At 50.7% G+C, this 12,532-nt stretch overlaps 1 protein-coding gene across 1 annotated transcript; it reads left to right on the forward strand.

The window, feature by feature from the left end:
• Positions 1 to 728: 728 nt before the first annotated feature.
• Positions 729 to 2,015, forward strand: LOC137838512 (uncharacterized). The gene has a single exon (XM_068647758.1). It carries the CDS (start codon positions 729 to 731, stop codon positions 2,013 to 2,015), a length of 1,287 nt encoding a protein of 428 aa, XP_068503859.1.
• The last annotated feature ends 10,517 nt before the right edge of the window (positions 2,016 to 12,532 follow it).

Raw genomic sequence — 12,532 nt, forward strand, 5'->3', positions numbered from 1 at the left:
TCTTTAATTGACGTTTGCGCTTCCAGACACGTTCGAAAAACCCTTTAAACCCTTTCATTTCCACTGTTTCATCACTTTTCTGCATTCTCATACGTTCTAAGTTTTTCTCTGCGAACCCACAAAGCTTCTCAACTCTCTCAACCTTCAACTCTCTTCAACACTCAACCGATCACAAAAAGGTACCTCTTTTACTTCTTCTGTTGATATTTGCTGCATTTTAACCGATTTGCATCATCCATTATCTGCCTAGTGCATACGTTGTGGGTTGTTTTTCCCTTTTCTCCTTCTCGTAACTTAGGGCTTCGTCTTCCATCACGTTCATCCCAGTGAACTCTTGTTGGTTCGTTCCTCCTTCTTCGTCCTCCATCGAATCGTTTTCTGCAATCTTTGTTCATCCCTTTCCTTTTTCCTTTGCAGTTCCTGCGATGGCTTGCACGAAAACCACCGCGAACCCTCCTCCTCCATCGCGAAACCCTCCACCCCAAGCACATAACCTACCACGAGCATCTAGTGCTCCTTCTACCCAGGCTGAGAGGCCTGCAACTTCTCACACCAACCTCGCTCAGGCAACTCCACCAGTCGCCGGAGGAGCCTCCATTCCCACACAAGACTACAAGAAGCTCTACCCGTGGGCCACCTCTGTACAGACATGCTTGTATCTTCTGCTTCTGTTTTAATTGCTCACCTATCTTTTGCCCTGTGCAGATAACATGCTGGGAAAAGGAAAAATGGCTGAATTGAGGGCGATCGCCCGAACTCACAAGCTGGCGGCGGGCTCCCAAACCGTACCCAACTCGGTAGTGGAGATTGTCGTTGCCCAAGGCAAGACTCCTCCTCAAGGTCCAACTCCTTCGGGGACACTACCCGCCCCTCAAAGGAAAAAACTTGTCTTGAGGAAACCAAAGAGGAAAAATCCTCAGGTGGTACAAGAGGTTGAAGAGGATGACGAGGCGATTGAGGACGGTCTCATCACCAAAAGAAGAAGGGTGGCACCCTCTTCACCACCCGCTCTCCCAACACAAACGCCTCCTTCTCCTTCCGCCCCAACACCGCCCTCTCCTCCAGCTCCAACACCGCCAGTCCAAGCAACACCCTTGGTTGTTGCGCCCCCTGTGGTTGAACGCAGCGAGCGTAACTTCATTGAGAATCCTCCGAGCGCCTCCACGCCATTTGTATCTGCTGGAGAGGGTCCTCCTTCAACCACCTCTATCGCTGGGGCTGCACAAGAAGGAGATGAGGGTGGCCATAACTCGCCAATTCTGATAATAGAATCTCCGACTTCACCACCACGCCAAAAAGCCCCCCTTGTTCTACAGACTCAAGAGGGTGGTGGTGAAAGTCAGCACCAGGCTCCTCCAGCACCTCCACCAGCAATAACTGCAAGCCTCCCATCTTTTGTCGACGAGGCCTTGAAGCCCTTCACGGCCAATCTGAAAATGATGGCGGAGGATCTCCCCTTAATCGTAACCAAAGCTGTGGAGGAGTCCAACAAGAGTCTTCGAGACGAGAACTCAGCACTCCAGGAGGCAAACCGCCTGATAAGGATGGAGGCAGAAAAACTGTCTTGCAACCTAATGGTGGCGGAAATCGATCATTCAAGGCTGGAGGACGCCATGAGCGCTGAGCTAAGGGGCGCGCGCAAGGAGGCCTCCGATCTGCGCCAAAAACTGCACCTCCTAGTTCAAGAGAAAGCCGAGCTGCAGAGTAGGCTGGTACCCTACAGGCTTAAGGTGGCCAAGGTGGAGAACCTTGAAAAGAGGTCAGCTGATCGGGAGGTCCTCCTCGGGAAGGTCGAGAAGGAGAGGGACGACACCGTGGCTGAGCTCGCCAAAGCTCAAGAGGAAAACAAGAAAACTGGTGCAGAGCTGGCCCAGGCGCAGGACAAAGGCAAAAAGGTTGCTGAAGAACTTGCTCAAGCTCGCGGGGAAACTGAAGAGCTGAAGAAACAAATCGAAGAGCTCGAGCAAAACTCCGCCCAAGTCCTTTCCGCCGGGTTCGACGCCGCTTTGGAGTAAGTTGCTTGCCAATACCCCGAGCTGGATCTGACCATGGTGTCCATTTGCAACGAAGTGGTGGATGGGAAGATCGTGCCCTCCGAAGATTGACCACTTCCCTCCATCACTCGTTTTTTGAGACTTAGCGCTTATTTCTATTTGCACGGACTTTACTTGCAACTCTTCCTCTTATGTATTTGAACTGACACTGCTTTCATGTGACTTCTTATACTTTTTGCACCTCGTCTTTATATTTACTTCGCATTCTTTAACCTTCGTCTGCATTCTTACTCGCTGTATGGTTGATCAACTTATCTGGTGAAACTTGCTTAAACAAATCAACCCAGCGATACTCCGGGTTCAACTATTCACTCACCGTTCTGAACTTGAGCGAACCGTTAATCTTACAACAATTCATCAACTGTTAACTCAAAGTAAAACTTGAGCAACTTATTAACCTTCAAGCGATGACATTTATCATAACTTGCAAACTTAAGGAAATTAGCTACTTACTAGGCAGCAGGTTTTAACTTAAACTGGTATTACAATACAGTTTACCTGATCTGCCTGGCAAGGTTAGCCTTTACTCCTGTCATCGCCTGGAATTCCTCTGATCGCCATAGGGTTCTGGCGATGCAAGCTTCCTTTGCCTTCATAACTTGGCTATTGTTCCCTCATCTTGGGGTAGAGGCGCCTTTCGGATCCTTCTCTACCTCCCTGAGTTTCAGAACAATAAGCCGGATAGCGAGGTGTTCTCTTTGAACCTACCTTAGCTATCCTTTAAACTTCTTCGACCCTTCACGCCATACCTGAACTCGTTCAAGACGAGAAGGATTTTATCTTGTCTGAACTCACTCTGAGGTGAGAAGGACTTTATCTGGCCTGAACTCGCTCAACGACGAGAAGGACTTTATCTGGCCTGAACTCGCTCGACGGCGAGAAAGACTTTATCTTGCCTGAACTCGCTCGACGGCGAGAAGGACTTTATCTTGCCTGAACTCGCTCGGCGGCGAGAAGGACTTTATCTTGCCTGAACTCACTCGACGGCGAGAAGGACTTTATCTTGCCTGAACTCGCTCGACGGCGAGAAGGACTTTATCTTGCCTGAACTCGCTCGACAACGAGAAGGACTTTATCTCTTTCTCGCCTGCACTCGCTCGAGGGCGAGGAGGTCTTTTTCTCTTCGCTGGTGCCTCCGATCGCTGAAAGACGATGAGGACTTTAAAACTTTAACTGATGCCGCCAATCGCCGAAAAGCGATGGGGGACTTTAAAACTTTTAACTGATGCCGCCAATCGCCGAAAAACGATGGGGGACTTTAAAACTTTTAACTGATGCCGCCAATCGCCGAAAAGCGATGGGGGACTTTAAAACTTTAAACTGATGCCGCCAATCGTTGAAAAGCGATGGGGGACTTTAAAACTTTTACTCAGAAAGCATGCATCATAACTTTAAACTTGCCTTGAATCACGTACGAGTGATAAGGTCTTTTTACTAAAACTTTCGAATCAACAAGCATGCAATCTTTAGAAGCTTTAAACTCTTTGAAAACTCTTCTTTATTGGGTGGCCTCATTAAAAACCCTCCTTAGGGAAAAAAGAGTGCCCCTTCAAACTGTTTTAACAGAAAGCTTGCAAATCTTTTCATGTTCGTTTTTACTTACAAAGCTTTAACTGTAATATAACTTGAGGTGCGTGGCGTTCCAAGTGCGAGGAATCACCCCTCCTTCCAACGTCTCTAAGCGGTAGGCGCCGTTCCCGAGCACCTCGGTTATTCTGAACGGTCATGTCCACTTAGGCGATAACTTGTTCTCCATCTCGTACTGGTGGGCCTTCCTCATCACCAGGTCGCCTTCTCTAAACTGCCTTGGCATCACCTTTGAGTTGTACCTTCGCTCAATCCTCCTTTTTACTGCCTCAGCCTTTACCCTTGCCTCCTCCCTGACCTCATCCAGCAAATCCAGATTCAACCTTCTTTCTTCATTCGAGTCCTCTGCGACGAAGTTCTGGAATCTCGGCGAGCTCTCCTGGATTTCAACTGGAATCATTGCATTACATCCATAGACCAAGCTGAACGGGGTCTCGTGGGTTCCTGACTGCTCGGTGGTGTGGTACGCCCAAACTATGCGGGGCACCTCTTCAGCCCATGATCCCTTAGCTTTCTCTAGCCTTCTCTTCAAGCCTCTTAGCAACACCCGATTGGCGGACTCTACTTGGCCATTTGTCTAAGGGTGCTCGACGGATGCAAACACCTGCTGAATTCCCACCTCTTCGCACAGCTTCTTCGGTAGGTGAATTGCAAACTGAGTCCCATTGTCTGACACCAGGCGCTTAGGCACACCAAACCGGCACACGATGTTCTTCCATACGAAGCTCTCAATCTTGTGTGCGGTGATCTGGGCTACTGGTTCTGCTTCGATCCACTTGGTGAAGTATTCAATCGCCACCACCAAGTACTTCATCTGCCTGATCGCCAATGGGAAAGGTCCCAGGATGTTAATTCCCCACGTATGAAACGGCCAAGGGCTGTAAATTGACTTTAACTATTCTGGAGTCGCCTTGTGCCAATCGGCGTGCTGCTGACATTGCTTGCAGCACTGTGCATACTTCTTGCAGTCCTCCCTCATCGTTGGCCAGTAATAACCTGCACGGAGAGTTCTTGCAGCCAGAGCTTGACCCCCGACGTGACTTCCACATATCCCTTCGTGGAGCTCGGCCATAATTCTTGTTCATTTTTCTCCGTGCACACATTCTAGGAGTGGGTGTGTGAACCCAAATCTGTACAACTCGCCGTCAATCATGGTGAACTTGCTGGAGTTCTTCTTTATCTTCCTAGCCTCCGTCGGATCCAGCGGGAGAAGGCCATCTGCCAGGCAGCGCTGGTACTGTGTTATCCATGTGTTTGGCTCATGCGTCGCACAGACCTGCGCCATGTTCACCCTCTCCCCCCGACATGCTCTTATTCTCGGCGATCTCAAGGTCTCCTGAGTCAAGGACTTGTGACTCCTCGCCGCTTTATCCGTCGACTTGCTTATCTGAAGAACCAGGTGATGTGCCACAAATGCTCTAGGCATCTTCAGAGTTTCTTGGATCACTGTCCTTTGCCCGAACTGGCGAGCTTAGCTAGCAAGTCTGCTCGGGCATTCTGCTCTCTGGGCACATGCACCACTTCAAATGAGACAAAGGAAACCTTCAATTCCTGCACATACTCCAAGTAAGCCGCCATTTGTGGATCCTTGGCCTGGAACTCGCCTGTTACTTGTCCCGTGACTAATAACGAGTCACTCTTGGCCATTAGCACCCTAGCTCCCATCTCCTTAGCCAGCAAGATTCCGGCGATCAACGCCTCATACTCTGCTTGATTGTTGCTAGCTTTGAAGGCAAACCTCTGGGACTGTTCTATCAGCACGCCGTTGGGCCCTTCCAAAATGACCCCAGCATCGCTACCCTGCTGGTTTGACGATCCGTCCACCGAGAGCACCCAACGAAAGTCCTCTCCTTCAACTCGTGCTGCTTCTGACGAGAGCTCGACCACAAAATCGGCGAAAATCTGCCCCTTGATCGGACCTCGGGGCTCATACTTGATGTCGAACTCCGACAGCTCCACCGCCCACTTCACCATTCTCCCAGCTACATCAGGCTTCTTCAGGACTTTCTGGATGGGCAAGTCGGTCATCACCAGCACTGTAAAACTATGAAAATAGTGGCGCAACCTCCTCGCCGAAAACACTACAACCAGTGCAGCTTTCTCCAAGGCCTGGTACCTCACCTCCGGGCCTTGCAGCACCTTGCTGACGAAATAAATAGGCTTCTGAGCCTGGTCTTGATCTTGGGCGAGCACCGCACTCACCGCCCTCTCAGTCACAACAAAATACAACCTGAGAGGGGTTCCCACCAACGGTTTGCACAAAACCGGCGGGCTCGCCAGGTACTCTTTAAGCTTGACGAAGGCCTCTTCACACTCCTTCGTCCAGACAAACTTATTGTTCCGCCTTAAACACTGGAAGTACGGGTGGCCCTTCTCTCCACTAGCCGATACAAAACGAGACAGGGCGGCCATCCGACCTGTAAGTTGCTGCACCTCCTTCACGGTAGCCGGGCTCCTCATCGCCAAAATTGCAGCACACTTATCAGGATTTGCCTCTATTCCTCTTTCAGTTAAGAGGAATCCCAAGAACTTCCCTGCCTCCACGCCAAAAATGCACTTCTCGGGGTTCAACTTTAATCTGAACTTGGCAATTGTGGTGAACAACTCCTCCAGATCCGCAACGTGCTTGCTCTTTTCTGGCGAGGTCACGACCATATCATCTACGTACGCTTGCACATTCCTTCCCAGCATTGGTGCAAGTACCTTATCCATCAATCTTTGGTACGTGGCCCTCGCATTCTTCAGCCCGAAGGGCATCACTTTGTAACAGTATCACGACCTCTCAGTCATGAAGACAGTTTTCTCTTCATCCATAGGATGTATCTTTATCTGATTATACCCCGAGAAGGCATCCAAAAAGCTCAACAACTTGCACCCTGCTGCACTGTCGACCAGGGCATCTATGCTTGGCAAAGGGTACGAATCCTTTGGGCAAGCCTTGTTCAGGATAGTGAAGTCGACGCACATGCGCCACTTCCCGTTGCTCTTTTTCACCAGTACGACGTTAGCCAACCACTCAGGGTACTGGACCTCCCTGATATGGCCTGCGGCGAGGAGCTTCTGCGTTTCATCCCTGATCGCCTGCCTCCTCTCCTCGTTAAATTTCCTTCTTCTCTGCCGCACTAGTCTGACCTGGTTGTCCATTGCTAGATGGTGGCACAAGAAGTCGGGGTCTATTCCTGGCATGTCTGAAGCAGACCATGCAAAAGCATCCAGATGCCGTTCTATCACCTTGGCGATCTGGTCTTGGAGCCCAGCCTCCAGAGATCTTCCCAGCTTGAAGACCTTCCCCCGATCTCCCTTTCGAGCCACTCCTCGACGGGTTTGGCTCTGGTTTCACTGGCGATCACCGACCTGGCGATTCCCGATTCCCTCGCTTCCTCTGGGCGGTTTCTTGCTTCCTCTTCCCGATCGACGCTCTCTCCCCTCGCTTCAGCGTCTATCATGACGACATCGCCGTCGGCGGTCACCTCCATCGCCGTCCACTTGGGCTTCACACCGGGAGGAGGCGTGGTCGTGATGTAACTTACTGACCTCTTATTCTTCAGGCTATTCTCATAGCACTTCTTCGCTTCCTTCTGGTCAGATTTGATGGTGATCACCACCCCCTCCATCGATGGCAACTTCACCTTCATGTGCCTGGTCGAGGGCACAGCTCCTATTCTGTTGAGTGTTGGCCTTCCCAACAGAATGTTATACGCGGAGGGGGCATTCATAACGAGGTACTTGATTTTCTCCGTCCTCGAGCCCGCCTCATCCGTGAACGTAGTTCTTAGCTCTATGTACCCCCTGACCTCCACCTGATCGCCAACGAACCCATACAAGCACCCTCCATAAGGTCTTAGCTGGTCAAGGGGTAGTTGCAACTGCGTGAAAGTCGGCCAGAACATCACGTCTGCCGAGCTTCCTTGGTCCACTAGCACCCGGTGGACTTTCCTTCCCGCTGTGACGAGCGAGATAACTATGGGATCGTTGTCGTGAGGCACAACGTCCCTGAGATCTTCTTTTTTGAACGTGATGTCCACATCCGGCGAGTGATCCTCAAACATATCCACCGTCATCACAGACCTTGCATATTTCTTCCTCTGTGATGCAGTGATTCCACCACCCGAGAAACCTCCAGCGATGGTGTGGATCTCGCCATGAGTGGGCATCTCGTGCTGCTGAATCTCGCCACTCGCCGGCTGGGAGCTCGACGCACCTTCCATCCTCCTGTCCAGCAGGTAATCATTCAAGAAACCGCTCTTGACCAAGTCGTCGAGCTGGTATCCCAGGGCCAAACACGAATCAACGGTGTGACCAAAACTCTGGTGGAACTCACACCAGGCGTTTGGTTTTGGTCCTAACACCTTGTCGCTCACTTTCTCAGACGCCTTAAGCCTGGCTGCTATGTTGGGAATGGCGATCAGATCCGCCAACCCCATGACAAACTTGTGTTTTGGTGGGCGATTATACTCCCTGGGGCGTCCTGGGCCCCTTCCCTTGTTCCTCCTCAGATCATAAGGATGGCGAGTCCTTTGATCCTTCTTGGCCGCCATCGTCTCCAGCACCCTCTGCGGCTGGATCCTGGTCTGGGCTCGTGGGCTAGCAGGGGCCACGCTCCCTCTCTTCTCGCCAACCTCACTCTCGTCGGCGATGTGGGCCGACTTCAGCAAACGTGGCGGGGTGAGCCCTTATCAGCGCCTCACAAAAAGGTCCCGGCAGCACGCCCGTTTTGAAGGCGTATACCAGCATCTCCTCGTCTTTAGCAGGCGAGCGGACCATCTGTGCTCCAAAACGATTCAGATAGTCCCTGAGGGACTCTCCCTGGTATTGCCTTATGTCGAATAGGTCATAAGACACCCTAGGCGGCGCCTTGTTCACAATGTACTACTCGACGCGCGAGGCCTCCACATTCGCCTGCAGCGCGCGCATGATCTCCACCATCTACGCCATGGTCATGGCGCCTTCTGTAGCGACTGACACAACGGGACTTGAACGGTTGCTTCTCATCTTTCTCATGAAAAATCAGTCAATCACACTTCAACGAGCAAAACCTTCACCAGCAAACGATCGACTCAGCAATGAATCGGTCAAAAACCTTCAAACTCCCAAGAACCTCAAAAACGCGACTGCAACAGCACGCCGATAGATTCAGACGTCGAAACCTTCACCGAAACTCGCAATCGCACCACGAACCTACCACTTCTCCAGCAAAACTCCCGATTCGCCAAACAGAAACGCGAACGAACGGTAAAACCTCGAATCAACCGATTGAAAACCGCGCAAACAGCAAGAAATTTCAAGAAATCGATCGGAAGCTCGAACGAACGGTGGCAACTTCAAACTACCGAACAAAACCTCGAACGAATGGCAGAAAACTCGAATTCACCGAACAAAACTTTGAACGAACGGAGGAAACTCGAACTCACCGAACAAAACCTCTAACGAATGGCAGAAAACTCGAATTCACCGAACAAAACTTCGAACGAACGGTGGAAACTCAAACTCACCGAAGAAAACCTCGAACGAACGGTGGAAAACGGTTGCACCAGCACACAACCACGCGGAAACTACAAAAACCTCAAAAACTCACGCTGTGGATGGGGACAGGTTTTACACGGCCCCACGGTGGGCGCCTGATGATCCTGCCTGTTGACCGGAATGCAAGAACCTTGCCTCGTCAAAGATATCTTCCTCTGGATCGGCTTGCTCCACGCTAGCTTCCGTCCTTCACACCTCGATTCACCTCAATAACCTGCAAAAGACAGAGTGGCGCCGCTGCGGCCGATCGCGCTCCGACGCTCAAGTCAGTGAAGAAACCACCAAAACTCTAAGAGAGAAAACTAAGAACTCAAGGAATCGTGCAAAAGCTCTCTCAATCACTCAAGTATTCTCCAAGCGTAAAGAAGTATTCTAAACGCGCGTACCTCAGAAGTTCGTTAGCATCTCTTGTATACCAGTGCACTTTCTCTCTCCTGACGGTTACACATTTGTACACGTGTCTCGCATCCAGCTGTACACGTGTCACCATCTAGAGCGTCCTCTGCTTGAGCGTCACTTCTTACTCTTCAGGCTGTTCGACTAAGTTACCCATGCAAGGGGTAACTCGGTGTATAGCTGCCTTGGAGCGCGATCTCTTCTGTGTGGCGAGTACAGGTGTCATCATGCACACCTTCCCTGTGGTCTCGCCGGCCGCCATCATGATCTGCTTCACTTGCTTCATCGTGCATGTTCTGACAAACTGTTCCCTGGCCTCAACCTCTGGCTAGGGGATGATCTTCTAATAACTTCATCCTTCGTACTCGTGCCCCTTGAGAGCCTTGAACAAGCTTTCCTGATCTTTCGACGATGTCCTCCTATCGGCGATCTCTAATCACTTGGTCGCCTGGGTTCACATCCGGCGACTACGACACAAACCGTCGGTTTAGATATGCTGGAGATCGGAGCACGCCAACTCAACGATTGGCGACTACACGAGCTTTCCGACTTCCTTCCCTTCTGTCAGCCAGGTGTTTCGCTCAACACGCCTATTTTATCTCTTGCTGCCACGTCATCACTCCCGACTATGGATGTAAATGAGCAAGATCCTCCTAGAAGCTATGGTGATCTTGAAGGTGCATGATTTTGTATGCAAAAAGGGAGGTTCGGCCAGCCCTATGGTAGGTGATGAAGGTGAAGATTAGATCCTAGAAACTAGGGAAAAGCAAAGTATGGCACAATGTTGGCAACATAACTTTACTCTCATTAATCTTGCAAATACAAGTGATAGGCATCTCCTTTTATAGGCTAAGGAGGCCGTAATTCTTAAGCTAAGTGCAAATGAAATGCTAGCTAAATGTAATGTAAATGTGAAGCACATGGGTGCACATGGCACATGGGTGCACATGGCACATGGGTGCACATGGCACATGGGTGCACATGGGTGCACATGGTCCTTTATTAGTAAAGGCTTCTAGAAACCTTTAGCTAATCAAGCTTAATGCTTCCTTAATTCTAATGTGCAGAAAATTAAACAATTGTCCACATGGTTATGCTATTTACACCTCATTTAAAGCTGTACCGCCCTGGAAGTCGGAAGTGATGACGTGGCATCCAGCTACAGTATAGGCGTGTTGACAAGGCGCCAGGTTGGCAGAAGGGAAGGAAGTCGGGGGGCTCGCGTAGTCGCCAGTTGTCAAGTTGGCGTGTTCCGATCTCCAGCTTAGTAGAATCGGCGATCACCGGGTTAAAGATGAAGTCGCCAGATGTAGATTCAGGCGACCTAGTCATTGGAGATCGCCAGAGCAAGCACACCGCCAAAGATGAAGGAGAGGCAGATTATGAAGGCGGCCGGCGAGACCACAGGGAAGGTGTATGAAGGCCCCTAACTCGCCAGTTCCAGTAGAGATCGCACTCCCAAGTTAGCTATGCACTGGGCAGTACCATGCATAAGTAACTTAGCCAAAAAGAGAGTCAGAAGCAGCGCCCAAGTCAAGGAGCCTCCAGATGATGGCACGTGTACAGCTGGATGCGAGCCACGTGTCCAAGTCTGTAACTTCCAGGAGAGAGAAAGCTACCAGGTATATAAGAGTTCTTAACGAACTTTCTGAGGTACGCACGTTCAGATATACTCTTTACGCTTGCGAGTGATAGAGCTTACTGTGAGAGAGGATTTGCACGGTTCTTGTTCTCTTAGTATTTGGTGATACCGTCACTGACTTGGGCGTTGGAGTGCGATCGGCCGCAGCGGCGCCGCTCTGTTTCTTTGCAGATTCTGGAGGTGGATCTCGAAGAGGAACGGAGGTTTGAAGCGGTGCACACGTCGATCCTTTGACGAGGCAGTTTCCAGCGTTCCGGTCAACAGGCAGGATCAAAAGCTAAACTACACTTGATGGGCCTTCACGGAATATGTGCTATTAGGCCTTTTCCCGTTCATAGCTTGATCCAAGTCTTCTTGTTCTAGACGCTCTTGGCTTGGTCTTAGATGCTCCTAGCTTGATCTTAGATGCTCATAGCTTGGTCTTAGACGCTCCTAGCTTGATCTTAGACGCTCCTAGCTTGATCTTAGACGCTCCTAGCTTGATCTTTAGACGCTCCTAGCATGATCTTAGATGCTTGGCTTGGGTCGAGACGCTCTTGGATTGGGGTCTAGACGCTCTTGACTTGGCTCTTGCCTTTCATGGAAGGTTGTGCTTGGCCCTCTTCCATCACTTCCTTCTTCAGCTTTTTCATCAATCCATGGCGCGTACAAAAACGACCGCCAATCCACCACCCAAAGGGATCAACTATAGGGCTCACTACTCCTGGGCCTCCGATGAGCTCTTAGCCGAATGTTTGACCCTGACCACCGTTGAAGACGTGGAGAACCATCTGGGTGACCCACGTCTATACAACTTCAACGCCTTCCACAGCAGACACGACTCCCACATCTCCGTTCGTTACGCCACCCCTGGGGAGCCGGTCTGCGTGGATGATAGGTCCAACGGCGGGAAGCCCTTTTTCTTCCTCTACCAGACGGTGTTCAAACGAATCAGTCTGCGCCTTCCCTTTTCAAGCATCGAGAGGGAACTACTTACAGAAATCAACGTAGGCCCGACCCAGCTACACCCCAACAGCTGGGCTTTCATCAGGGCGTTTGAAATCCTTAACGGGTACCTGGGCCTGCTACCCTCAGTGGACATCTTCCTCCACATTTTTGAAGTGAAGAAGCAAGGGAAAAGCCTTTGGGTGAGCTTCTCTGGGGTCGCCAGAAGGATAATCCTAACCTTCTTCCAGAACTCCTACAAAGGGTGGAAGGGTAAGTTCTTCAGGGTGTGTTGCACAAAACGCGACCCCACAGCCCTGGATGGCTTCCCCTTATACTGGGTGAAAGAGCCAAGGCTGATCAAGCCCAAGTCCTTGGACGAATCCCTGCATATAACAAAGTCAGT

Source organism: Phaseolus vulgaris, chromosome 4 (genome assembly GCF_000499845.2).
Source record: "Phaseolus vulgaris cultivar G19833 chromosome 4, P. vulgaris v2.0, whole genome shotgun sequence".
Lineage (NCBI taxonomy): Eukaryota > Viridiplantae > Streptophyta > Magnoliopsida > Fabales > Fabaceae > Phaseolus > Phaseolus vulgaris.

What these genes read in the sequence shown, in the direction of transcription:
- LOC137838512 (XM_068647758.1), top strand. Translation starts at nt 729, where the DNA reads ATGGCTGAATTGAGGGCGATCGCCCGAACTCACAAGCTGGCGGCGGGC.